At 53.9% G+C, this 27,622-nt stretch overlaps 2 protein-coding genes and 1 long non-coding RNA gene across 3 annotated transcripts; 2 read left to right on the top strand and 1 right to left on the bottom strand.

Moving 5' to 3' along the window:
* Nucleotides 1-30: 30 nt before the first annotated feature.
* On the top strand, nucleotides 31-3,943 carry slc60a2b (solute carrier family 60 member 2b). The gene is made up of 4 exons (XM_086100077.1): nucleotides 31-987; nucleotides 1,263-1,431; nucleotides 1,494-1,610; nucleotides 1,794-3,943. The coding sequence occupies exons 1-4, from the start codon at nucleotides 721-723 to the stop codon at nucleotides 3,062-3,064; spliced, it is 1,824 nt and encodes a 607-aa protein (XP_085956203.1). The 5' UTR covers nucleotides 31-720; the 3' UTR covers nucleotides 3,065-3,943.
* On the bottom strand, nucleotides 3,488-27,617 carry rev3l (REV3 like, DNA directed polymerase zeta catalytic subunit). Its single transcript, XM_086100072.1, has 32 exons — nucleotides 27,042-27,617; nucleotides 21,633-21,822; nucleotides 21,464-21,538; nucleotides 21,044-21,204; nucleotides 20,293-20,434; nucleotides 19,788-19,882; nucleotides 19,347-19,451; nucleotides 19,102-19,186; nucleotides 17,034-17,170; nucleotides 16,559-16,684; nucleotides 15,965-16,196; nucleotides 15,750-15,895; nucleotides 11,950-15,475; nucleotides 11,081-11,847; nucleotides 10,917-11,002; nucleotides 10,455-10,580; nucleotides 9,975-10,167; nucleotides 9,742-9,853; nucleotides 9,538-9,653; nucleotides 9,090-9,208; nucleotides 8,872-8,990; nucleotides 8,491-8,632; nucleotides 8,115-8,359; nucleotides 7,764-7,872; nucleotides 7,329-7,535; nucleotides 6,960-7,069; nucleotides 6,771-6,885; nucleotides 6,553-6,690; nucleotides 6,218-6,408; nucleotides 5,349-5,595; nucleotides 4,482-4,697; nucleotides 3,488-4,410 (listed from the first exon to the last, which is right to left on the bottom strand). Exons 1-32 carry the CDS (start codon nucleotides 27,178-27,180, stop codon nucleotides 4,267-4,269), a joined length of 8,661 nt encoding a protein of 2,886 aa, XP_085956198.1. The 5' UTR covers nucleotides 27,181-27,617; the 3' UTR covers nucleotides 3,488-4,266.
* Nucleotides 5,588-10,708, top strand: LOC147187317 (uncharacterized). The gene is made up of 4 exons (XR_015097629.1): nucleotides 5,588-6,127; nucleotides 6,203-6,464; nucleotides 7,453-7,595; nucleotides 9,114-10,708. It is a non-coding gene; the product is annotated as an uncharacterized LOC147187317 (long non-coding RNA).
* Nucleotides 27,618-27,622: the final 5 nt, after the last annotated feature.

Below are 27,622 nucleotides of genomic sequence, written 5' to 3'. Positions count from 1 at the left end.
AATTGGGTGGCAGAAATGTGCGTCTGTCGCAGTAAGTACAAACAAAAATCCTGTAAGACGGAAGAGTTGACAAATATTGATTCGTCCACAGGAGCAACTTCATGACTTGAGCAAAGCATAATTTGGGCTACGTTTCCCAATGAACTCACGGGGATGAAGTGGCATTCTTTCAAACAAACACTAGAGGTCGCCAGGTTTCCTACAAAGACATGAACGAATACATCTCGAAACGGGAAAACACCAAAGAGCTCCCACTCCGATCGTTTATGAATACCGCCAGCTCTCGATACCACGTGGCGCTGCTACTTGAGATACTTCCCAACGGATACATTGAAAATGTCTTTCATACTCGTGACGGTTACTTGGAAACCGTAATTACGTCTCATTTGACGCAACACCCCCAAACGAGGGCAGTACGCCATCGTCCGAGTTGGGGGAGTCGTCTTTGAATAGACGACCTTTGCTTCGGAGTCACCCCCCCAACTCGCCGACGCAGGGCGGCGCGGTGCTCTTTTGCCGTCACCTCTTGACCCGCCCCCCCGTCGACAGGATGACTGACGAGCCGGGAGCCTTCGCCTGGTGGACGGAGGGGGGAGCTTTACCTGCCGAGCGAGAGGCGACGAGCGACGCTTGGCCATTTGCAATGGAAATGGCCTTCGACTTGTAGCACCCGCGAGAGATTTCCCGACCCCGTCAAGTGACGACGACAGCGGAGCGCCGATGTCTGCCGTGTCTTCGCCCGCAGCCGCCGCGGTGAAAAAGAAGCACGTCCGCTTCGCCAGCACGGACGACGAGCAGGAAGAGGACACCTTGTTTGACAAGAGGAAGGACGCCGGGCGAGGCGGTCTCAAGAGTGCGCTCAAGGCGGCCAAGAGGAAGACGAAAGCGGGATGCGGCGACCGGGTGAAAGTGGTCGGAGGGGGCGGACGCGCGTCGTGCGGCCGCTGGGTGGTCAGCCTGACACTCTGCGCATCCTTTCTGGGCCTGGTAAGAAGACATCGGCGGCGTCGTCGTCGTCGTTGAATAAACGGTCATAAAATGAACGGCTTGTGGACAGAAAAGGGGGGCGTGGGACATCGCAGTCTTTTCATCAAGGTAGCAGGAACCCCCCCCCCCCCCCACCACTCCCCAAAATGAATCAGGATAGAAGGGAAACAAGATTGCGTAAAACTGAACTTTAAAATTCGAGCTATCGAGGCACGAAAAAGCACCTCACCGATTTGCAAATCAAAGGTCACGACCTGCGCCTTTTTCACTCTTAGGGGATGGCTATCTCGGTTCTCGGACCCACGTTTGAGGACCTGGCTTCAAACGTGAAGAAGGACATCAGCAACATCTCCTACATCTTCGTCGGCCGGTCTGCAGGCTACATCGGCGGCTCGCTTTTGGGAGGTGTTCTTTTCGACTGCCTGAACCCCAATCTGCTGCTAGGTAAGCCGCGCTCACATCCGGTCTCGACGCTTTTTCCTAAAGCGCTAACCTTGGCCTTGCAGGTTTTTCGATGCTGATCACTTCTTGCGGAATGTGCGCTATCCCTTTTTGCAAACATGCCCTGCTGCTCACCGGCTTCATGTCCAGCATCGGCATCTCGATGGGGATTCTGGACACGGGTAGGACCACGGCCATGTTGATTAGTTTTTTTTTTTTTTTTTTGTCTCGTATGTGACCATGCCTTTCGGAATCAACCGGAAGCGATGTTTTGGTGACATAGTAACTGGTTGGGCGAGTCCACTTTCTATGACGGTTCCAACTTGACTAATCTGTGAAAAGCTTTCGTTTTTGCTATGTGGCAGGTGGGAACGTCCTCATACTGCAGACGTGGGGCGAGCGGGCCGGACCCCACATGCAGGCTCTCCACTTCAGTTTTGCCGCCGGCGCCTTCGCGTCGCCGATCATCGCCAAGCTGCTGTTGGGCTGCGGTGGCGGCGGCACGGCCGGCGTCTCGAGCAACGCCACGTGGCCCATCGCCAACGCCGATCGCGCCGCGGTCCGGCCGGTCGGCGGCGGCGAGCCGACATCCGTGTGGGCCTACGTGGTGATCGGCCTGTTGGTCCTCCTCACCTCCGTCCCGTTCTTCCTGCTCTCCGCCGGCGGCGAGGCGTCCCGCGACAAAGGCCGGCCGTCCCGGGCCAAGCCCCCGCTGGCCCGACACCACACGGCGCTGGTGGCCCTGCTCTTCTTCTTCTTCTTCGCCTACGTGGGCGCCGAGGTGGCCTACGGCTCCTTCATTTTCACCTTCGCCAAGGATTTTGCTCAGATGAGCCCGTCCCAGGCGGCCGGCTTGAATTCGTTGTTCTGGGCCACGTTCGCCGCCTGCCGGGGGCTGGCCATCTTCTTGGCGTCCCGCGTGTACCCGGGCACCATGATCCTGCTCAGCCTGGTGGGCAGCACGCTGTCTTCCCTCTTCCTCTGCCTCTTTAGCAAGGACAAAGCCACGCTGTGGATTTGCACGGCCTTCTACGGGGCTTCCATGTCCTCGACTTTCCCCAGCGGAATTTCCTGGCTGGAGCAGTACACCGCCGTGACGGGCCGCTCGGCGGCGGCCTTCGCGGTGGGCGCCGCCCTGGGCGAGATGGCCCTGCCCGCTCTGGTGGGCTTCCTGCTCGGAACGATGGCCGGACAGCCCTCGCTGATGTACGTGTCGCTGGGCGCGGCGACCTTCACCGCCATCCTTTTTCCGGTCATGTACAAGCTGGCGTCCGTCTCCGCCGGCCCCGTCGGACAACGCCGCGGGAGGGGGCCGCCCGACGCCGACGACGGCGAGTACCGACGGGCGCTGCTGGATTCGGGAGCCATCGACGAGGAGGAGGAGGAGGCGGAGAACGATGCCGATCAGTGGAACGATGCCGACTTTGAAGTCATTGAAATGGACGACGCGGCGAGTCTCGTCGCTTCGCCCAGTAAGGCGGCTTCTTCCTCCAACCCCGACGGCGGCGTGGCTTCCTCCGCCGCGCAGACCAGTGAACCCGCAAAGGAGTCCTCGTCATCCGACGCCATTTCCCTGGTGGGAGACTCCCCCGGACGCAAACTGCTGCTCTTTGCTGACAGAGTCAAGAGAGACTGAAACCTCCAACACCCGATTCGAGCCACGATTTGTCATCACCTGCCGACTGAGATGTTGAGTAGCGAAGAAGAAGAAGAAGAAGAAGAAGACCCTGCCTGGCCAGAAATGTTGCCTGTCGATTGTTTGGCAGCCGGCTTCAAACGGATCTTAGACTTGGAAAGCCGTCAGCGGCGGCGGCCGAGTTCATTGAGTCTCCGGCGATTAAAAACGAAGGACGTGCGGACGTCAACGCTGATTCGGAGCCACTTCTTCTCTTTACAAGTCAACTCGAGGCCAAGTTCCATCCGTCCGTTTTCCATCAGCCAAAGCGGGATAGAAAATGGAAAACAATGCGTCGGCCCCTCAAATTGAATGCCGTCAAATGCTAGCGCGGCAAAATGCCATCGGTTTGGTTTGTGCGAAGTGTATAATCCTTTCAAAACATTTGAATGCGAGAACTTTTTATTCAATTTCAACCCACAGCAATAGCGTTTTTTTTTTTCTTTTGACATTTTTACTAACAACAGATATTCAGATCTTGACATGGTTTGATGACAGCACAGCGTTTGAAACATACTTAGCGGTAATGCACAGATAGACGTTATCAAAACAGTATTGCAACAGTCCCCGGTTAAAAAAAAACACCTCAAACTTCACCCGAGACGAGCGAGAAGCTCAAACGGGCACGAATACAATCAAAATGGCATCCCTCAAGAGAATGTACAAAAACAGCCTTCGAGCGCTTTCATGCTGATACGGTGAAAATGGAAAACGACTTGTGGACATTAAACTGGGGTCCGACGTCCCGTTGCTCATCAAGTTGGCGATGACGCGTGCGCTGTGGCAGCTTCGCGTCATTGCCAACTTGATCAATGAATGGACGCGGCACTAAATGATGAATATTTTAGTCCGACTTTTTTTTTGTGTGGGTTGTGGGGGAGGGGGGGGGGGGGCGCAGCAGCCGACGACGGCCGCAATCGACAAATAAGCACGGCTCGAATGAAACGTAGAGATGCCCTATGAGGGAGGTTCAAAAGAGACCATACTTGTATAACAAATACTCTTGAGCAGGTAACGGGACACGATGACAACCCAGCAGGGTTCAGGAGAAGCACCGTTGAAATGTTTGGAAGTCAACACCCAAATGATGATGATGATGATGATGATGGCGGAGGAGGAGCGGCCATTAGCACCAAAGTGAGCCGCGACACGTCGGGCGGCGGTCACAAGTCGTCGAGCAGCCGTCGGAGGTACGGCGCCTTGGAGAGCCCCCGGCTCACCCGAGTCAGCTTGTGGAGGACGGGGCAGTCCAGCGACACGCACGGCGGCACCTGCCGCTCGCCGCAGCCGCCGCAGTTCTTGCAGATCTACGCCGGCGAGAGGCGACGAGGGGTAAGAACGCGTCGGGCGCTCGGACGTCGGCGCCACGTCGCCGTACCTGGAGCAGCCGGTCCTGTTCTCTCTCTCGCTGTCTGATGTCCTGCTGGAGGGTGACGGCCACGCGCTGGGGCGACGCCCGGCAGCGCGAGCACACGCCCAGCTGGGTGAGCTCGTCGCACACGGGACAGTGGAGCGTGGTGAAATACTGCGAAATGGTGCCCTTCCTCGCCACGCCCTCGCCGCCGACGCCCGATGAGCACGAGGCCTTCTGGATCTGGACAGAAAAGGGGGATGTTGCCATTGGATGAGACCGCCGCCGCTTCCCAGGACAGGAGCCTCCAAGGTCTCCATATTGCTTGTTTCCACACGGCACTATTTGTCCATATTTTGCATGCTCTGTCTGTGTGTTACAGGTCAACGGTTCACATCCGTGCTAACTTCCTTTCGCCTTCCGAGGGCCTTTGGCGTGACACAATTATATGGTTTGATTTCAAATGCACAGCGTTTAACTGTCTTTTTTTATGGGTCAAATTTAACACTTAACTGGGAATGAGGAAAAGGCTTGAGGAGAGAGGTTTTTTTTTTTTTTCATGTCGGGTCTCTTTATTGAGACTCGGGAACACTTTAAAAAGTGTGATTTACTAGCATGACAGGTGGCCTGTCGGCTTTAATGTGTTGAAAGTAAGTAGTAAGCCTAATCAAGATGCGGCAACACATCTCCCGAGATCAAGTTCCAAACTGTCGTGCGACTGTTTACATGGCAGTTCACCAGCAGGGGGCGTGTGTGCTCACTCAGAGAACAGCACTTTGTGCGCTACACTCCCCCTCTTTTGTTCTCAATTAATGACCCTGCCTCGAGGACGAAACGGGAGGGGCTTTGGGGGGGAGGGGGGGGGGAAGCGCCGCGGTCTCTGAGCCGCCTCACCCTGGGAAGCTCCTGGTACCAGCTGAGCACGTCGACACCAATCAGCTGGAACATGCGGCCCAGCGGGGGCAGGATTTGCTTGGCGACGTAATAGGAGGCGTTGAGGCGGAGGCCGGGGTCCTGCAGCACTTCCAGGGGCCGGCGGACGAGCTGGATGAGCGGCACGCCGGGCATGCCGTACACGATGACGTAGGGCACGCGCTCCCCCACGCGGGGCTCCAGGCGACGGTCGTACGCCGTCATGCGCCTGCGGCACAACATGGACCGGGGGCATGACCAGCAACCCTTCATTCGCATGTCGCACGATGTGTTATTCTTTTCAACGGTCGGAACCCCCCCCCCCCTCCCCCCTTCCGAAAGCAAAAGAAAGTGATTTGCGACGGGCCTAACACGCACGCCTAAGCTCATCATGCAAAATTGGCGATGTTGAACCATAAGAGTCCACCCACGCCCGCGCGGCAGTAGACGGCCACAAACGTCATACGTAGGTTTCGACTTGAATTGGGTGCTCGGAACCGCGGCGGCAATCCGGTTTTAGGTGTGCCTCAGTCAGCGAGCTGGCTCGCGCAGCCTTTACAAGCCGCGTCGCTAGGCGACAGACTCCAGCGTAGCCCGACAACGAGCGGCGGGAGGATTGAGCGCAACAGCGGCAGACGACGCGCTTTTCCTTGCGCTCTAACGCAAACGCGCTTGTGTTTTCCGACAGATGGAAAGAAGCTCCCCGACCACGAAGAACAGCATGTCGGATTGGGCCCGACAAACTGCGATCGGCATTGGCGGTAAAGAGAAACGGTGGGAAAAAAATCAGGAGCAACCTGGAGCCCAAACCTTTTTTCTGTATTCCGTGAGCGCAGAAGCGGACAACACACCTGGTGAGCTCCAGCGCAGGGACGCAGGCGCCGGGCCGGTACGAGGCGCCGCCTCTGTATTCCTTGGCAAAAGTGAGGTCCTGCACGCTGGCCCGCCCGTCCAGAACCTTCACGCACTGGCGCTGAACAAACTGCTTGACCTGGCTGATGTCCCGCGTCTCAAAGAGCAGCTTGATGGAGCGCTCCAGAATCTCCAGAGGAATAGAAGAGGATCGTTCCAATCAAGAATTTCACCTTCGAATACAAGGTGTGTATGCGCAGCGTAACGTCGAGACGTTCAAGGGCAACGGTGGGATTGCGGAGCGCTGAAAAGAGGGGGAAGTCGGAGCGCTTACCTTGGAAACGGCGGGGCAGCCATCGCGTCGTACCGTCTCGATTCCTTTGGCGTCGAAGAGCGGCTCCTTTTGGCCCAGGCTCTCGTACATGTAGCCCACGTAGCGTTTCTTTGTCTGCAGCACGCAGGGCAGGTACACCTGAGGCAGACGCGCGCGACCCCCCCGCCCCCCGTCAGCGATCGCCACGCACGTGAATAGAGCGCGCCGCTATCCGTTACCTTCTCAAATTTCAGCTTGACGGGCTTTGGGTTGGTCGCGGTCACCGCCTCGGCGATCTCTTCGCCGATCTTAAAGGCCTGCTCTTTGGTGGCGCCTTTCAACAAGACGAACATGCTGCCCGACGGGAAGCATCGTGTTATTTCCAATTTTTCCGTCCGGACGTTCCCGGCGACAAAAAGTGAGAGTACCTGTCGGTGTCTCCATAGACCACGCGCGCTCCCCACTTTTTCGTGTCATTGATCAGCTTGATGGCTCTCTCCAAAGTTTCTCGGGCTTTGTGGACGATGCTGTCTCCCACCTGAAGTCGCAGGAAAAAAAAAACAAAATAGGATTACGTAGGGTTAGAACTGCCTCTTTAGCGCTAGACTGCCCCATTGGGCCTTTCCTAGTTCGGGCTCGCTGCTAGCAACTGGCGCTTAAGCTAGCCCCAATTATGCGTCGAGCCCGACTCTGGCAACGGGTTATCCGGACAATCGCGAATGCAGAGGATGTGCGCGGATAGCGCGCGACGCCCCCCCCCCCCCCCCCCCCCCCCCGCCCCCCAAGTAGGGACTCGCCTCCACGCTGGGCATGCGTCCAGAGTAGTTGGCCGCGGCGTAGCCGAAGGTGACGTTGGCGATGAGCTTGAGTCCGAGCTGACGAGCGTCCAGCAGCTTCATCAGCGCTTTTTCCTGCTTGTAGGCTTTCATGGACTGCTTGACCATGATGCGCGTGCGCAGGATTTCCTCCAGCATGCCGGGAAGGACGCCTTTCCGCACCGACGACTGCAAAGAGGAGAGGAAGAGGCCCCGAGTGTGAGGTGACGGCGCTTGGGAACGTTGCAGGTGAGACAGTCGGTGAAGAAAAAGTTTTGTCCTGGGGGGGGGGGTCTTTCTAGAACCGAAGCTGAAAGGAATCCTTCAATGAGGAGAATCGCGGTGATACGACCTTGATCAATGTCAATTCAAAGTAAAGATCCCCAAAGCACGTTTGTCAGTCGTTGGATGTCGTACCTTGACGAAGGCGATGCCGTTGGGTGACACGCTGATGTCGTTTCGGAGCTGGTAGAGGAGTTGCGGGGGAACGCGCAAGGAGGTGCAGCCAAACTTAAACTCGTCTGGCCTGCGACAGACACATCGACGAACAGCGCATCCTCTTAAAGCTTCGCAAGATAAAGTACAAACCTTTCCTAACGTCCGGATTTCTTGACTCTCAAAGACGATAGCGCAGGGGCGGCCAACCCTTTTACAACGCGCGTGAAGCAAATTCGGAATGAGAATCCGAACAATTCCAAAGATCAAGACGAGGCCAGAGTTGTGAACCCGCTTTTCGATTTTGGCCGCGCCAGCCCGCCGCGTTCTTACGTTCCCAAGTCGTCCACGTGGCCGAGGCAAGTGGAGTAGCAGTAATTGTACGCGATGACGATGGAGGGATAGAGCGACTGGAAGTCCAGCACCACCACCGAGTTGCTGTAAAAGCGCGACTCGGGCTCCATGACGAGGGGCAGGCACTGAGGCGCCCGCTGCTGCGCTCGTTGCTGGACGCTGGGCGTCACCGCGATGTAGTTGAGCGGCTTGGCCACCCGCAACATCATGGACTCAACGCGGTACTGCGGGGAGAGAGAGCGGGGAAAACCAGATTGACTCCCTGCTCGGTGACTGTCGATATGCCACTGTGAATGCCCACCTGGTTAAAAAAAAAACAAAAAAATGGAAAGAAATGAGAGCTTTGCGTTGGTACCTGTGAGCCTCGCGTGAGAACGTGGAAGAACTGAATCCCAAACAGTCTGGCCAGCTCGCTGGTTCTGCCAATGACGTCGCGCTGCAGCAGAAGCTGCATGGTGCCGTGCACTCGGCTCACATAATGGTCCACCGTCTTCCATCTGTCACGGACGCAAAGCAAAAAAACGGGAATAAAACATCCATCCTGGAGAGCGATTCAAAGCTGTGCTTTATTAGGGCTGAGCAATACAACAACTTTCTAAATAAATACACGAAAATTCATATCAAACCAATGGGGGCCATTTAGATCATGGTGGGGGGCTGGTGTTGGGGGGGGGGGGGGGTTCGCGAGGATAAACGCTCCAAATAATCTTCGGCGTGTGCAGTGTCAAACCCAAACCTGTAGAGGTCGGTGTTGTGATCAAACCAGTCCGACAACGTGCGGGGGCTGTACAGGGGGAAGCGCTGGTGGAGCACGTGAAAGGCCACGTTCTCATAAGTGTAGTTGTTTAGCGTCACCTGGGAAGGGGAGGACGAGAGATGAAAATGTCCGCAGGGGCGGAAAACCAAACTGAAGTACAACAAAGCGGCGGGGGGAGGTCATGTCGGGACGCTGACCTCTGTTTTCATGACCCTCCACAGGTTGAGGACGATGCGTCCGATGACGTGGATCTCGGTCATTGTGTCTGCTCCGTACTCGTCCCTTTCCGCAGCAAAGCGGTTGTCTCTGGAGTCACCTGAGGACACGCGCGGGAGCCAGCGGGACAAGCGGTTACCGGGAGCTTTTCCAACGGACACGACCGCGTCACAGGTCACAACTCGCAACTCTGCTATTATACACACCGTGAAACACAGTGGCAAAGTGCATTAAAAAAAAAAAAGTGTAGTGACCACCAGTAGCATACTCATGTCCGCGGAGGAGGACAAGCTATTGCCGAGAATTGTGCGAGGGTACTCCCTCGCACAGCAGTAGCCCCCCCCCCCCGAAAAGAAACAATTTCGTTACGCGCGTATGTCTTTTGTGGCCGAGCTTTCTGACATGGGCGCAAACCGAGGTCCGTCTTACCCGGCACACGCGATAGCCGTTGACAGAGGTCGACCCCAACGACGGCGGCTCGCTGCAGAAGGTAACCCCACGAGTGCATCTGCACCTCATAACCAAACAGGATGTCCGGGTCGAACCTACAAAAGCGCAGAATAGCTCTTCACCTCCCGTATGAAGAGAGATGAGGATTTGAAAAAGCACAACGCTCCATATTTCGTCCCAAACCTTCTCACGAGGGCCACCAGTTCTTCAAACAGCATCGTCTCATCCGCCGCGTACTTCACCTGCAGCCCGGAGATCCCTGACCTGACCAGCAGGGGCGCCGCGCCTCTGTGGCCTGCCGAGTTGACGAAAATACATTCGCCCGCCAGAATGTTAGCAAACAACTTTTGACCGGAGTCAAACGTTAAAACGACAACAACAACAAAAGAAAAGTGATTTGAGTTGCACTATTTCACCTTGGCCACGAGCGCCGTGGTCTGGATGCACCACGATGGCGCCCGTCCATTGGGAGCGGTCTACATTCGGCAAGGGAGCGTCGGAATTCAGGCAGTAAAATAAGGCACATATGGGGTCAAACTCGGGGTCGGCTTCGAGGTCACGTCGAGTTCGCGCGTGAAGCTCCATTCCCATGAGCGTCAGGTGCTGGACCTGACGCAAAAAGACAATCGGGTCATTTGAGTCGGAAACTAAACGCCGAGGTCAAATATCAACTCGACTGTATTTCATACAGAGTAGGAGTTGCGCGCTCCCTCTTAGGAGAGCAAGATTGGCTGACTCCAAAGTCAAGTAAATTACGTACAATCATCCGCACGAGATGTGAGCGGGGCGCCGACGACTGTTTCAAAGCTCGCCTTTTAGCCGGCCGCCAAAGATGAAAGAAGCGGCATTGGACAACGGCCACCGATTCGCCGGTCCGGTCGAAGCGCTTTTCTCACCTCGTGGAGAGCTTTGGCATCCTGCAAGTTTTGCATGCTGACTTTGAAGCCGTAGGAGTTGGCTATGCTGGGGCCTTCGATCTGAGAATTCTCTCTCTTTGGAGCGTTCAAAGCAGCAAAATGGCTCTGTGCAAAAAAACAAAAGACAAAAGCAAGGCAGGGTCACTCGATGTGCGGCGGACGCCCGCATACTCGCAGGTCAGGCGCCAGCGGATTCAAATGTTCACAGATTTGAAAATAAAAATAAGATGCCCTTTTTTTTTTTTTTCTTTGCGACCTACTTTCCCACCGTTGGAAAATGCAGATTGAACGTTTGGCGTTTTTGTCCGCCCGCCCTCCCCCAACCCATAAATGCGTTTGAACGGGCATCGATTACTCGCGGGCCGGCCCGGCCCCGATCCTCCGCGAGCGGGGTTGCGCCGTACACTCGTTGGTTTTTAAAAGCCGATGTTTTGCTCTCACCTCGATCTGCGTGTCGGGCAACACTCTTCTCAGTGGATCTGCTCGGCTTCCCCGCCGATGCTGGATTCTCCCACCGATCGGGTCTTCTACAGGGGGGAGGCCGGAGGAGCGCAAATGAGGACAATACGCGGCTTCAAGCGGGGAGAAAGAAAACGGCTCCTTACCTTTGGATATGGGGGTGCTGCTACAGGCGGGTTCCGGATGCCTCGTCGCCAACGGCGTGCTCTGAAGGCGCTCGCGTCGGATCGCCTGCTCTTCGTTCCAGTCGGGAGGGCTACGATGGCCGCTCCTTTTCGGGACGAACCCGCCGGAGGGCGGCCGCCGCGTCGGCAGTTCCGAGGATTCTGGAGAGCCGGCTCGCTCGTCCTCCGTTCTTTCATCGTCTTCTTCCGGCCGGACGGACGCTTCATCGGACGGCGGACTCGGTGCCGTCGCGTCCCCCCGAGAGTCGGCACTCTTGGCGGGAGACGACGCGAGCGACGGGTTCCGCTTCCTTCTCGTCGGAGTTCGGAGGCCGGGATTCGAGTCGGAAGCGGAACGGCCGGGAGCGGGCGACTCGGCGTCGCCGCGCGCGTCCAGCCCGTCCTTCTTTAGGAACTCGGCGTGTCGTATCCCCTTTTGTAAGGCCTCAAACTGCTTCCTGGCTTCCAACCACAAGTGCACGCGTTGGCGGCTCGGTGCCGTTTTGCAGGGCAGGAGGACGAGCGGCTTGTCGCCGGCGGAGGAGGATGGGTCGCTCGCAGCCTGATCTTGCCTCGCTCGCGCTCCTCCCCGAGCGGGCGCGGACGGGCTCGGGGCGGCGGCGTAACGCGTCATGGCCGCGAAGGCGGTCTTCCAGAAACGCAGGCCCTCTAAAGACACTTCCCCGCCGAATTCCTTCAACTCCTTGACCAGTCTGGTTCCCACCGCTAGCTTGCGACCGCCAACCTCCCTAGAGGGGGGGGGAAAAAAATTCAAACACAAGCAGAATGTGAAGTCGGCCTCCGCGTCGCAAAACGGACTCGTTTTCATACGTCAGTCGATTTATTCTCACATGGGTTTTCCTGGCGCGTCGGAGGGATCGCTGCAGAAGGGCTCCTGGAAGGCGGCCTCCGATATCTCCGAGTCGAGCAGAGTGCCGAGGATCTCCTCCCTGCTCGGAGGGCACATGAGCGGCTTCAGAATGTTGGCTCCTCCCCCTGGTCCGCGCAGCGCCTGGCCGGCCCTCACCTGAGAGAGCGAACTGACGGAGCGCGGCGAGCTGCCGGGCGTCACCTCGAGGAGCTCGCCCGTCGGCGAGCCCTCGTGGCTGCCGAAGCTCGCCGAGCTCAAAGGCGGCGGGAGGACGGGCTCGCAAGCCGAAAAGAGGAGCTCTTTTCCTTCGCAGTGAAAGTCTTGAAAGGGGCTGAGGGGGTGGCCGCCGCCCGACGACGAGTCGCAATCGCTGCTCCGGAATTTGTCCGAGTCGATGAACGTGAGGCGGTCGGATGCGGACGCCCCGCGCTCGGGTCTGTCGAAGAGGTCGGGGCTGGCCGGCTTCACCCCGTGCCAGTCCGAGTCCTGTTTCGGTTCCTCGCCGTAACCCGAAAGCCGACCGGCTTTCTTCTCAAAGGCCGGCGCGTGAGCCGAGGCCGCTTCCTGAGCGGCGTCGCTCAAGAACTTGATTGGTAACATTTGATCCGTCAGGACGAACTGAGTGCCGCCGTAGGGGCTGGAGAACTCGCTCTGATCGATGGCGTTGATGTCGAAGGAATAGTTGTGCGGGAGCTCCGGCGATAGGCCGTCTTCCATCAAATTGCCGGACGGGAGGAGCGGGCGGCCGTCCGACGCGAGGGGCCGGCCGTCGTTTGGCTCGCTTTTCCGAATCCCGCCTTTGGTATCTTTGGCCGTCCGGGGTTTTCTCGGAGCGTTCGGGGCTTTTCTGGGTTTGCCTCGTTTGGCCGCGGGATGGAGCCGCGCTCCGGGCTGAGCTTCGGCGCTCCGACGGCGCGCGGCATCACCCGCTTGCGTCTGCCCGCGCCGACTCTTTTGGTAAAGTTTCTTGAGGACCGACGAGCCGCACGGGGGCTGAGAGAGACTGGCGGCCGGTCCGCGCTCGCGGCCCGACTGTCGGGGGGCTCTTGAGAATCGAGCGTCTTTTGCGTTTTGCGGGGGCGGTGCCCGAGACGCCTCCTCCGTGCGAGGCTCAACCTTCGCACCGGAGGTCTGACAACCTTGGCCTTTCATCCGCGCGTCCGAGACCGAGAGCTCGCCGCGTTCTAACTTTGGTTCCGCAAACCGGAGCGTTTGGTCTGGCTCGGCACCTTGATTTGCCAGCTTTTCAGACGGGGACGAGGAACCGTCGGGAAAAGCTCCCCGAGCGACGTCTTCACTCGCGTCGAGATCTTTCGGGTCCGCGGGCTTCTTTTTGTACGGCCGTCTGGCTTGGGGCACGTGTTCAGAGGTGTTCATCTGTCGGACAAAAGCCGGCGCCTTCCTCCGCTGTCTCGGAGGAGCTCTGGCGCCTTTTTTCACATCTTCCTCCGGAGGCTCGATCGCAGAGCTCTTCCCGTCTCTGCTTTTGGCACCCGTTGATCTCTGCGATCTGTTCTGAGCCCCTTTGGTCCACGACGGCGGCGGCGTTTGTCGCGCAAGACCGAGACACGGATCGCGGAAGGTGGTCAGGAGTTGCTTTGAAGTCATCAGCGGGTCTGTCGGAGACCAACAGCGAGGGGGCGTCGCATCCGCGGGGGCCGATTCAAACTTGGCATCTGTGAAGTCTGCCGGCTCACGGTCTTGTGGGAAAGAGGCTAAACGCTGGCGCTTTTCGCAGCCCTTCCATCGTTTTGCGCTTTGACTTTGTCCACCCGGAAGTCTGGAAACGCCGTCAAGTGTTTTTTTATTTGAGGAGTTGACTTTGGACTTTCGTTTGGCTTGCTTTTTGGCCTTTGACTCGGCGACAGGAAACTCGACGGCGGTCGACTCGGGCACCTTTGGCCAGAAGTCCTTTAGGGGCGCCAGTTTGTCGTAGCGATCCAACTTGTCTTTTGTCAGTGTCACCTTCTGCTCTTCTGCGCTGACTTTGCACATTTTCACCAACATATTTTTCTCTCCTTTAAACCTGTTGATGATGATGTACTTGATGATGACCGGGGGTTCCTTCTTCCGCCGTTTCTGCTCTTTTAGCTCCCGCCCGCTGCGGCCGTCGCAACCTTTGAGACGCTCTTTGACAGCCGCCGTGTTTTTGGGCCGCGCGGCGCCCAAATATTCGCCGTCGCCGTCGTAGAGCGTTTTGCGTTTGGTCCTCAGCGCGTATTTGCCGCCCGGCAGGGACGAAGCCGTCGTGCAGGTGACTTTGGTGGCTAAATCTGGCAGGGGCCCGAAACCGTCTTCCGCTGGATCTTCGGCTTCCGCCGAGCGAGCGGGCGCGACGGCGGCGCGGACGGCCTGCGCTTCTGGCAGTTTGCCACCGGAGGGCCCCGCCACGTCCGGCCGGTCTCGCGCCATTGGCTTTTCCCCTCGGATGGGCTCGCCGACGAGGGACTCGGGCCGCGCCGGCTTCTCGTCGCAGACCAGCATTTCCGTGTCCCCGATCCCCGGACGATCGGGCGTGACCGAGGTACAACCGATGCTAACCTGGCCGTCGGAGGCGCAGCTTTCGTCCACGTTCAATTTGTTCCCGGGCCCCGACAATCTTTTCTTATTTAATTTGAGCCCGGACCTGCGATTGTGGGTCTGTTCTATTTTGCCGCAGGAATCCGGCAGCTTTTTGCCGAAAGCTTTCTTCCGGTTGAGGCAATTGGAGAGAATGACACTCGGGAAGAACTTGTAGTGCGCTTCCTGCTGGGCGACGATGGTCTTTTCCGTTTTATTTTCCTGATAGTCCTCATACCTGATTTTGAGCTCGCCGACATCCCCCTCTGGGCCGTCTTTGCTCATCTGGCCCTCCCGAGGGTTCGGGAACGCCTCGCTTTCCAGAGTCGGAGGCGCCGAGGAAATGGTCCTCAGGAGGGGGCTGCGCCTCTCCAACGGGCTCAGGTCCAGGTCCGTCTTGGTGGAGCGGTTCCTCAGCTCTGAGTAGCAGAGGGAAAAGGCCCTGTGGTTCTGAAGGATGGACAGGCGGTTTGTTTCCGCGGCGGTCGCGCTCTTTCGTCTTTTTGCGAGCTGATCGTCGTGGAACCGGAAGCTCTCCGGATCGGCTCGATCCGACGCTTGCTCGTCGTAGCCGAACGGCGGGCGAATGTCCTCGTCGTCCGCGCGGATGGCGGACGCCTCGGGTTGACCGATTGTTTTGCGGGGAATCGGGTGTTTGACCGGCGGGACGGAAGGAACTTTGGCCGTCACTTTGAAGCCCGTTGAACATTCGCTCCCGCTCTCCCGACTGCTCTTTGACTGAAAGTGTTTGTCGAGCGGTTGCTCCTTGTCCAGCGCGTGCACCGGGCCGCTGTGCTCCGGGTGTTGACACTCCAGAAAGATCTTGGCTGAGGAGGGGGCTTCCAGGTGGACGCTCTCTCCCGGGATGTGACTTCTTTTCATGATCATCTTCTCGGTGACGAGAAGGGAAGACTGGCTTCGGGAGCCGCCGTCTGTCAAGGATGAATCTGGGGAAACGGACAACACGCAAACAAAACCGATCCGAGTCACTTTTCAAAAGTGACGTGCGGCTTCGAAAATCGATTTCTGACTCCTTTGGCCGTCGCGGGCTTGACTTGAATCACCCTTGGCCGCCTTCAAGATGGCGCGAGAGATTTTAACGCCGCGGCCTCATTCGCTCGGTGACACGATTCATGGAATATTCAACAACGTGCCAGAAAAGCAACGGCACTTTGCACGCCGTCGACGTAACGCCGGGAGCAAACACTTGGGATGTCTTACCGCTGCTCTCATCCGCCGCCCCATCAAATTGGGGGATGGACAAGTTAGCAAATAAAGAATTATTAGCGCTCCACTCCATGTCGTCGTCGTCGGAGGAGTCCCGATGCTCATCGCCGACGCCGTCCTGCGCCTCCTTTCCGGCAGACCTGCACACGGAAGGATCACGGATGAAGCCGAGGTCATTTCATTCATGCCGCAGCGTTGCGCAAACGCACCTCGCGAAAGGGGAGCTTTGGAGGGGCTCGCTGTCCCATCGTTGTGACATCGTCAGACTGAGCTGTGCCTCTTCCTCGTCCAACTCGGGCTTTGCCTCCTCATCGTCGCTGTTGTAGTGACAGCTTTTGGTACCCGCGAGGGGCCGCAACTGTGAACCGGGCGGACCGGCGGTCCCGCCGTCATCCGCCAAGCCCGCCAGCAATTCAATCATGGCGCGGTCTTGGCTGCTATCTGGACATTGGGAACAAAAAGACAATTACACCAAGTATCTTCAAGACACTTTCACCCCCCCCCCCCCCCGCCCCCTTTTTTTGTAGGTGCTCAGCTTATTCAATTGCGATCGCAGCAATTCCAAATGTGTAATGGTCAATTTAGATTGCTGAAAAAGATATCGTCGCCGGCTATAGTGTAGCATCTGCCTCCCTTTTAGTATATTGGCCCACGAGCGACAAACCAACAAGCAAAGTGGCAGCAAACTGCAAAATGACATCAATGTTGATGGTTATTGAGCAATGTCATCAGATTGTAGTCGATTAAAATGTGAAAACAAAAAACAAAATATTACTTGAGAACAATCTGTTTTCTTCACGCACCTAATAATGGTGAGTGGTTGGATGTCCGAGAGGGCGGTAGGAAGCTCTGACTGCTCTCCAGGAGACATAAAATGGCCTCCTCATCCACAACAGCCTCCTCCGAGATCTTGCCTGGACTGCTCACCACTTCTCAGGAGACAGTTGAAAGCCACAGTGAGAATCTCAGAAGCGAGCGACATGACAAAGCAAGGAGAACGCCGACCTCCTGGATGCTCTCCGACCATTAGCGCTCACGATGAGAGCTCAATAACGGGAAATTGCAACAGAAAGTCGCAAATGCGGCGGTGAGTTCGATAGCGAGGTCTCAAAATCTCACCAATCGGATTCGTGTTGGCGTGAATGGCGAACGTCTCGTATTCGGTTTTACAATAAACACGCTGGCGTTTTTCAGCGACCGAAGGGCATGACTATCTTTGAACAGCAAAGACTTATGGTACGCGTGGCTCTTGAAAAGAACACCGCGCAGCATCTTGACCTGGCTCAGAGTCCCTGTGCACCTCCACAGCCGAAGCAGGCGTACACTGCGCTTCCTCCGGTGTCAAATGGAGAGAAGAATGCAGGGTGAGATCACCGAAAGCCTCTCCGTCGTCACTAACGGGGGAAGCCGGCGTCCTGAATAGAAAGGGAACGTCCGATTTGTGCATTGTTCGGGAGCATCAAAAAGACAGAAATAGCAACGGTAGTCCCGTAGGAACGGCTGCCGCGACGTGACGACCCAAATAAGTGACCTTCTGGAGGTGCTCACGCGGTCACGTTTTTTAAGTCTCCTGTATCGTGTATCGTGTACGCGGGCGGTGTCGGTGTCGTGTGTGGAAATAGGAGCGGCGGCTGTGCAACTGGCTTTGTGTTTGAGACGTTATGCGAATAGAAAAAGGGGCCGGCAAACAACCAAGTCTTTGCCCAGACTGCTTACCAACTCAAATTATTATTCGGTAATGCTTCTCAACACAGTCTTGCATTTGGTCACAACCGTGTTCATGTTGATGCCCCGACGCAACCAGGTAGGAAGGTTAGTAGCATATTTGGACAAAGTAGATTCAGGGAAAATGATGAAATTGAACATCGAGTCGCTTCAGCGAGGTGCAGGCAAGTGCGCTTTTGACTCGAGGCTCATTATCATGCCAAGTGCTGGCAAGCCTCAAGAGGAAAGGGCTCCGGAGAGCGGCTCTCTATTGATTCGTCTGCTTAATGACTTTTAAAAAAGTGTCGAGGGGAGGAAGTCTGCCTGGTGTCAAGAGAGTACAGTACTGCGGTGATTAACATGTGTCAGCGATCATGTGTTCTGATCCGCATAAACCGCGGAACACAAATGATTACTGTACAGGTATACCGGAACCGTTCTTTTTACGGCCCCGGGCAACCTGCTCTTATTGGCACGCGAACACTTTCATGGACTTAAGAAAATAAAAGACAATACTTTCAACATTTGGGATAATGCGTGTTGGTCCTGTGAAAAGTTGCTTGGAATTAAGAAAATAAAACCTGCTTTCAATTATTTTTTTTTGCACAACTTTTACTGTGAAATTTGTTGACAGTGTGCGTGCGTCGTTTACGTGCAGGTGCGATGGCCGAATCAGCGTCATTAGCGCCAAGTCGTCACGGTCATGGCCGCCCCCCCCCCCCCACACACACACACAAAAAAATGTCAAGAGGGACGCTAAAGGCCGTGGTTTCAAGAAAATACGCACTTTTCAATATCGCTTGACTGAAGTCAGGGGCAAAACCGCGTGATTAGTTTGCGGCGAAGGACGACAACTCGTTTGCTAGCGAAGCTCGAAAAACAACAAGGCCATTTTCACCAAGCTACGCGCGGCCCGGGAAGCGGCAACCGGGACCGGCTGTGTGATATCGCGAGGAACCACGAGCCATTTTCGGAGGAGGAATTCGTTCAACAGTGCTTGGTGGACTAACAACAAAACAAGTTCAACGCATCCAGGTACAGACCCCCTCTTCTCACTGATGAGCATCTGTCATGTGTGCATACTTCATAGTTTGGCATTCGGGACGAATTAATGTTGTGAGTTATGTGACATGATTACTGGCATACAAAGACATTGCGGTGTCTTCATGGAAAGTTGAGATCAAAAAGCGTGGTTGTGTTCATGTTGCTGGAAAAGAATGTTGAACAATTGCAATTGTTTTGCATCATTTGACTGATCGCCAGCCGGACCGCAGAGTTCTCTGTTAAACAAAGCAGACTTTCTACCCGTTAAAGTCACGCCGTATGGTGGAAATCCGTAGTGGATAGCAATGTTTTTTTTAAATGTTATTTTTTATGGGCACGATACTCTCCGCGATTCCGCTGAGGGATCAAAATATAAACACAGGCGACATGGTGGTTGTGAGAGCCTGCAGTCAATGTTTGCTGAAATCGCAATTTATAAGCACATGTTCCCCGGCGCAATCCTCAAACCGTCAATCGCGGGGCATAAATTGTGCGCCTAGGTGGATAGAATCGCATACTTCTTTTATTTAAATCCCTAACTATTGTTCTCCAAACGTGTGTCCGTTGGTTTCGAGCCGAAGACGATGGAGGAACTTACACATCGAACTCGTTGTCCTTCAGAAGCTGCTTGAATCTTTTCAGGAAAATTTGCTCACTCTCAGTTGAAGTGACAAACGCACGCTCTGGAAAACAGAAGGAAAAACAATTCCAAATGTTTTTCCAGAGCTCAGATTCTCACTCGGACACCAAATCAAGTTTGGTCAAACGCTGGAAAAATAACGGCATGCGGTTTGATCAAGAAACCTGTTGTAGTTCGAACTTTTCTGCTCACAACATGCTGACCTTGCGACTCTGGGGTTTCAATTTGAGAGTCTGTGTTCTTTTCTCTCCTCCGCTGCTTCTCATCCTCCCAGATCGCTTGTAGGCCGGGGTTCCTTCCGATTTGATCTGAGCAGATGACGGCACGTCGGCAATGAATGTCGGGGACAAAAAAAAAAAAAAAGTCCACTTTAACGCAGAGCGAACTTGCGTTTACATGCGCTCGATTACACTTTCAATCGCGATGGGCCGACTTCCGTGGACAAGTACGCGATTGGCACGTGTCGATCGAGGACGACCCAATGTGGGAATGTTCGTGTTTGTCTGTCCGTCTCATTGGTGGAAATGGTTGGGTGGGGGGAGAAAGTGACCCAGACGAATGACTTTTCCGGTGCGGTTTATGCTTTTGGAAAAGGGGCAATTTTGACAACAAAGAGCACTGTTGATTTTCCTGAGCACGCTTACTGTCAATCTCGAGACGGTTGAGCACATCCACAGCAACGGCGTCAACCTCCAGCTCACAGGTGCTCTGCCTCGCCACCTCATCCAGGACGAGGGAGCTGCAAAGAAACAGACGGGACGCCGTTTTTACAAGTCCCAAATACAACAGACCTAGCGGAGATGCCTTATTTTGACAGTTGAAGCCGAGATGGATTAAAAATAAAACCTCACATGGCTGCGTGTACAAAACAAGTTTCATTCAAATCGGTTCGTGTCCGTGTAAAATGATGTTCATGTGTCGATTGCGAGCAATTCCAATTCGAACAGTAACAAGCCTGGGAAATATTGATTCATCCTCCAAAAAGTTTCTCCCTTTTTAAAAGTGCAGACAGGAAGTAAGACTTCCTCAAGGACAAAACTGCTCGGCAGCGGTCATAAATAGCCAAGCAACCTCAAATGTGGCGCTTCCAAAACGGCTCCCAGATCTCTCCTCGACTTATTCCTCAAGCAGCGGCGAGGTGGGACCCACCACGGAATGGAATTCTCTTCCCAGCGGTCAAAGGTGCCCCCGAGGGCGCTGTCGTTGAATTTGGATGTACACGGTCTCTTCCAGGGACTGTTGCCGGAATGAACGACGGGGGTCTGCCGGTCCGGGTCTGCCGGCGCATCCCCTGAAACGTTTGACATTTATTTGGAGGTTAATGGGAGGCGACGCACGGCTCCGTTCACACGGCAAGGTGTGACGCTCGTGTTCCGGTGACGTGTCGGCAGAATAGAAAGGCGAGAGGAGTTAGAAATGTTTCGGGGATCTCGGGCGCGCTGCTCCATCTCCTTTTTTTTTCGTGGAGACGTCGAGTAAAGATGACATCGCGTTCTTGCCAGCCGTAGAAAGACAACCGCGGCCGAATGACCACCGTCGCCACTAATCTCCATTTGATACTTCATGTTTCAATCGGGATTAGGTTAAAGTCGCATGGGACGCCAGCCGCTGTCACTCAAAACGACTTTGCAGACTCCTGAACAATGTCGGACGTTTCCTGAGCACTCTTCCCCCACTTAGTGGGCTTTTGATGACGTGTGTGGAATATCTGCGAATGATTCTTAATGCAGCAGAATCATCACTTGTACAAATCCGATTTATAGCCACTAGAGAGCCTCAATTCAGATTGAAGTGTATATATGACACGCATACAGTTCAGTTAATCGCCTTTAACGCCAAGAGCGTCTCAAAGGGCTTCACGAGGCCCGAGTTGACCGAGATCCCCACCGTTGTCCCCTACCTTGGTTTTTGCGTGGGCGGAACTTAACCGCCGCCAGGTTCAACAGGTTCATGCCATACAGGTTGTAGTCGATGAAAAGCTGCAGCAGGTATGGGATGTGGCCCTCGTGGGGCTGGTAGATCTTGTTCATCACCGCTCCGCTCTGCAACAGTTCACAAACCCTGCCAGAAAACGGAATGTTGGAGTAAAAACGGGACGCCGTTATAGTACTCTCGATAGACCGTATCGGCCGCGGAAACCGGTCAAATCCGTTTTTACAATTCAAATATTTTGGCGAGTACACCGAGCGCAGGGAAAGGTGGTTTGCTCCCGTTTTTGGGACTCTTTTCAAGTTGCGGGTTAATTTTTATGTTTGGGCTGGTCCCGCGAGATCTACTTTCAATCAAGCCCGAACGTAGTCATGCCCTATGCGTATCTTACCTTTTGACCATCTGAGGATTGTACAAATAGATCTTCATAAAGTGCTTCTCCTTGGAGTGGTAACCATAGAAAGGCCTGGAAGACGGACGGCGCAGTCCAAAATGTCTCAGAAGAATCGGCAGCGTTTACGTGTGAACGTTCGATTTGACGGTGTCGTTTGGCTACTCACGTGCCAGAAACCAGCACCACCTTGAAGATGTGCTGGACCTCGGAAGCGGGGTTTCCCATGGCGACGTTGAGCGCTCTGTCGATGCTGAAGGCCACCAGACGCAGGTGCGGTTCCGGCTGCTGTCCGTGACCGTCGTACGGAATATAGATGTATGGGAACACTCCGTGAAGATGGAGACATGTCTTCTGACCTGCGCAACAGAGCAGCGTCGGATGATTAGCACAGAGCAGGACATTAAATAGACCTCAGTCACCAATAGCGTTATGTCAATCCAAGTATAAGATGGGAAGATACGAAAACCTTTATTAGTCTCGCAATGGAGAAATTCCCAATTCACAGCAGCAAAGTTATGAAAGGAAGAAGTAGAACAACAAAATATAGGAGCTGCTGGAAAGGCAGCCACGGCCCCTTACTGTCCCCCCGAAGACGTTACTCGGAATTAAGAAAATAAAAGCGACGGGACTTTCATATTTTTGAATCGTGCGCGTACAAACTGTTTCAAACCGTGGGAGGGGGGGGGGGGGATACCGTATGGGCCCTTGAGGCTTTTTTTTAAAAGCCAGCGATGTAAGATCGTTTGTCATTTGCCAGCTTTTGCGTAGTATCAGAGGTGGAACCCCAGCAACCGTGACTCGAGTCGCTGACTCTCTAGGCAAAACCACTCACAAGTTTGACAGAGAGACTGAAAAACGTAAGAATAGGCCAAAATAAACGAGAGAAAAAGTAAAGGCGTGTATCCCCCGCATGCACATCAACCGTAGTGGAAATGAGAGTCGAGAGCAGTCGAGTTTTAGCTCGAGGGAGCGCTGAGAGACACGAGGAGCCCATCCGGTCCGAGCGAACGTTGGAATGTTTACGGGGAAAACCTCAGACCTTGGAGCACATCGTTTCCATGTTACCTCAACTGAACCTCTCAGAGCGGGCACGGAGAAGAAGGGAGAAGACGGGAAAAAAAAAAAAACTATGACCAATGTGCAACATCAAAGTGGGCATCTAGGCCAAACTCTGGCCACAGGCACAAGCAGGACATACACAAGAGCCTTTGTGCAGATTGGCGGCGGCATCCTTATTTGAATCGTTAAAAATCAACATAGGTGTCCATTGCTGTCCATTACCGTGGCAACTTAGGACAACAGTAAAAACGGACTTCTCGCTCCCCGTCGTGCGCTGAGCTAAGCTAATGGCTAAACTGCTAGCTAGCCACTCAACCCCCCCCCCCCACCCCCATCCACCTCATGGCATTTCCGTTCATTTCAATGGGTAAAGATGATTTGAGATGCAAGTGCCTCGAGTCACGGATCAACTTCAACTTGTATCTCAAAGCCCCGCTGAACTTTGGATGATCCAATACTACAGTCATTCGAAAGAATGATGCCATGAAAGCATTCAGCTGGAAGGCTTCAAAGGAACAAAAGACCCGTCGCCCGTTCACTTGCACCCCACCTAGATTTGCCCTCTAATGACCACCCATCTGAATGTTAAGCCATGCGAGTTGGTGGGCTGTAAAAATCATTTCATGTTGAGGATTAGAAAGGCCCCGTTGAAGCTGAATGCAACAGTGGGAGGGTGCAGAGGAGGATGGGGGGGGGGGGGTAAGGCTAAAGGCCGAACTAGCCCCACTTGTGAACATGTTGCTTCAAGACAGCTGGACGGGCCAATGGGCCGACACGACAATCGCTTCAATTCAAACAATCCGATTGGGCAAAAGCATCCGCTTCTCAGCGATGGCCTTTTTAGCAGCAGATGCACGGAAACGCACCGCAGCGATGCTATTTTTAGTCGCGAGAATCCCCCCCCCCCGCTTTAAATTCGGCCTACTCTCGGCATACGCTGCGATGGAATTAAAATTTGATCCAAACAGAGCCGTCGGTCTGCATCGCGGTCCCGGACCAAAAGTGGTATGTGGACACCAGTTTGGCTGTGCGGTGGTGTTTATTTTTAAAGGAAACGGCATGACCATGTTTGGAGGTGGAAGGCAAATATCTGCTTTTGGCTAGAATGCACAGAATGGGGCTAATTCATTTCTAATATATTTTTTTAAATTGTTGAAGTTGGCCGGCCCGGTGGTTAACCGGTTAGCGCGTCGGCCTGGCGGTGCAGTGTTCGATTCCAGCTCCGGCCTTGCTGTCTGAAGTTTGCAGGTTCTCCCTGTGCCTGCGTGGGTTTTCTCCGGGTACTCTGGTTTCCTCCCTTCCGTCAAGACAGAAGTGGACGATTGTTTGCCATTTTACCACAATTGGGCCGTCATGCTTACATTTTCCATTATTTGTAAAAGTGGCGGGGGGGGGGGTACGTGTATAGGTTATTTTTATATGAATAGATGGACTGCATTCGCAAGGTTTTCCCTCAGACTTGAAGGTGGGCACAAAACCCTCCCAGGATCAGGATTAGCGCGGAGGAAGTGTGTTTCGGCAAAACTGCTGCTTGCTACGCGGCCTGCCGATGAATGTTATCTGATCAAAGAGATCAGAGTGAAGAACAATCAATGGTGTGAGGTTTAAAAATCCAAACGCGTCTACTCAAAACCATGTGCTCGCAACAATACATTTCCAAAGTATTTTGAGAATGCAATCGGAGCAGAAAGAGGAACAGTTAAGGGGACAACGTCTGTCGTAATGAGCAGGGGAGTCCTTTTGAAACTTCCTATTATCCTATTACAGGATCCATGAGGAATTCCTTTGGATGGCATTAAAGGTTCCCCCGGGGTCAAAGGCCCCCCCCCCCCCCCCCACTTCATTCCTCTCCCTGCTGCTCATTCACTTCCTCTCCCTCTCGCAACCAAAACAGGGCGCCTCCTGCTATCACGAGTTGGAGAGCTTGTCTATGGAGCGGAACAAAAGCAAAAGGCCGAGAGATCCGAGAAGTCAAATGCATGGACGTGGGGCGGGGGCAGCATCCGGACCAACTCCAAGGCTGATATTTACGATTTTAATTTGCTGTTCTTTTCGGATAGAAGTGTGTACAGACACGGCATGCTCAGACTGGCCGCACGCGAGATGCTAGTTCCAAGAGAAAAAAAAACAGGACGCGGGCATTGAATTACACTGAGCGGATTGACTGGTGGGAGTGTTCACGGCTTAGGTCATGGAAGGACAAGCGAGTACGAGGTCTGGGATTGCAGCCAAAGCCACGTGGTGCGGAGCAGATGCACAAGCCAGAGAGCACAGATGACATAAAAGCTGACATAAAAGGAAGAGTTTATGTGTTAAAAATCTCGCCTGCGGGGCCCTTTGAAAAGAAAACGGGAGAAATACGGCCCAGAAACACAAAGTCAATGCATTCATGTGGGATCACACTTGCAACAGTGTAACAACTTGATGAGTCTGAGTCCCAAAAAGCAAAACAACTGCGAGAATGTTTAAACTTGTGCAGCTGGATGGTGTGGTGTGTTTAATCAGTGGAAGCCTTTAATCTTCTCATGAGAGACTGGCGTCCGTTTGAATCGCGCCACATTGTGGAATGGAAGTCTGGCCCGGATCAGAGTGGCATGCAGATGAGCAATAAACTGCCCCTGATTTTATCCAAATGACAAATCCAACATCTACTGCGAAAAACTCCGTATGTAAACAATTTCTGGCTCCACCCACATCGGCACGGAGTCATTTGTGTGGATCCAAATCAGGTTGTTGACAATAAGCCAATACGTAGCGCCTGCTGCGGGGGGGTATTTAGCCGTGTCGAAAAGAAAATAGATGCGACATCCTTCTTTTGAGCTGCATGCCAATGGAAAAGCTAAGCTAATGTGCATGCTTTCCATTAACTTTTTGGGGACTGTCGCCCCTGCCAACATGGCCGCCACATTGGCACGTTTGTTAGCATGCTCTGTACATCTGTGACAAGAGCGGCACACCCTGGAAATGCGGCCAATCCCTGAATTAACAGACTTTGACAACCACTGTAGCACTTTGTGGTGCTAGCCAAATATTTGCTACGGTATCACCCCCCCCCCCCCCCCCAACTGCAGGCTTTCCGAACAGTTCAATGCAAAGGTCCTTATTACCAGCCAAAGTAAGTTATTCAGCAGTAGTAAAGGGCTCCGCGCAAACATTCCATTTGTTAAAGCAATAGCGCTCAATATGTCTTTGTCTTTCGTGATTGTTGTTTTTTCCTTTTAAAATAATTTAATTGCTTGTGTTTTACTGTGGGGTGGCGACACAGTTTTGCGTGGCTTCATTAACCAGTCGGTCACCGCATATTCGATTCAAATGGGCACAGTTTCCGAAAACATCCATTGTGATAAAGCTCGAAGCAATAATTCGAAGCAAGATTATTTGCGGGACCGCTCCGCGCACAGAGTGCTCATCCCCATGGAGCCAATCCGCCGGGTCATTCTCTTGAGGATGCGTACCGCGAGACAGGTTTATGCTCTGACCAGATTCCTACGACAAACAAAATACAGAGTCACCACCTGTTCAAAAGGGTTACACAGGATGCGGCAGACGGAAAATGATTTGATCTGGGATAGAGCGGAGCTATCATGCGGGAAAATATACTGTTGTTGAGCAGCAAAGGGAGAGAGGGTTATATTCGGTTATATTTCGCTATGTTGGTATTGTTGGGCACTCTTCAGCCCAAAATAAATGTATGATATTTTCAGAAAGTAAAGGAGACGTTGTCATTTCATCTAGGTTATATTATCCTCTCGTTTTTAGTCCTAGGCCAACTACTGTAGATATACAGTAAGCACATTTTCACTTGACAGTACTGTAAGTGATGTCATGGACTAATATATTAGGGGTTCGTCCATCTTTCTGATGAAAGACAAGTCCATCCATATTTCCATGCGCGGGGTGCTATACGATTCCAGGACGGTTTATTTTAAAGTGGAATGATTCCATTCGATTTGATTTGATGCACTCATATACAGTATATCTTTGAAAACCAAACCAATGGAAATTGGTTTTCGTAACCCTCCTTTTCCAGATATTACGTGCATACATACACATGTACATGTATACACATGTACTTACACACACATCGAGAAATTCCAAGCTATGCTTCCTCTTTGAGCACGTACAATGAAATAGCAACATACAATGGAAATAAAAACGTCCTATTAAAAAGCACTGTCAACCGTCGTAAAATGCCCGAAAGGGAGGAGGGGGGGGGGGGTGGTGGTGGTGGTCTCTCCGCTGCAGGCAGAAAGCATGCGCGGGATAGCAACGGCGCTCCACGCTTTGCAACAATGTGCAACCGCCACGCACCTAAATTATCGACACCGACATGACTGTGTGGAATACTGTAGTCGTTCCACAGTCCGCCTTTCGTTTCGTTGTTTGCCTTCTCGTGGCGCGCGGGGGGGGCGTGCAACCCACAGCCCTGGCGCGATCCACGTCTCGCGCCGCGTGGTGTAAGGCGAATGCAGCACTGTGGCTTGTTTGACAAAAGACGGACAATTCATCGACCGACCTGCGGGCGTTGCTCCAAATATCCGCACCACCGGCACCCTCTTCACGTCGCTTTTCCTGAACTCTGAATAACGCACGTCCAGGTCTGTAATGGGACTTGCCAGGTAGTAGTCTGCGGTGACGATGCGTACGGCAAACATGACTGCTTTGGCTGCTGTACACCAAGCAAAAGATGGGGGGGCAAAACAACTGCTAGGAGTCCATTTGTGGACAAATGCTCGACTACGAGATGAGAAGAGCCGACTCTGGTGCTGTCATTTCTGAAGAACGACGGCGAAGCGCAGGGAAAGCCCGGTTGTCTCCACGAAAGAAAAAAAAAACACGAACAAAAGGTTCCGCGGCGCCAACGCGTCCAAATAATCCACAATTAAGATAGAGCTATGACAGAGGGGCCACAGCAAATCGGACTCTCCCTCGCTGTCGGCTCCATGCTCCTCGGCGACTGTCCTGTGATATTTTAACAGTACATGGTGTTTTTGTTTTCAGTAAGGAAGACGTACTCCCGGCCTTCCGGTATGCGGCGTCTTTCCCAAATCACGAGTTGGAACTAGCCAAAGCCGACGGCCCCCTCCATTGGCCTAC

The sequence above is a fragment of the Hippocampus guttulatus genome, chromosome 20 (genome assembly GCF_054856545.1).
Source record: "Hippocampus guttulatus isolate MCC_2025c chromosome 20, RoL_Hgut_1.0, whole genome shotgun sequence".
Classification (NCBI taxonomy): Eukaryota; Metazoa; Chordata; class Actinopteri; order Syngnathiformes; family Syngnathidae; genus Hippocampus; species Hippocampus guttulatus.
Note: the sequence above shows the minus strand (reverse complement) of the source record. Positions and strands in the feature narration are given on the sequence as shown.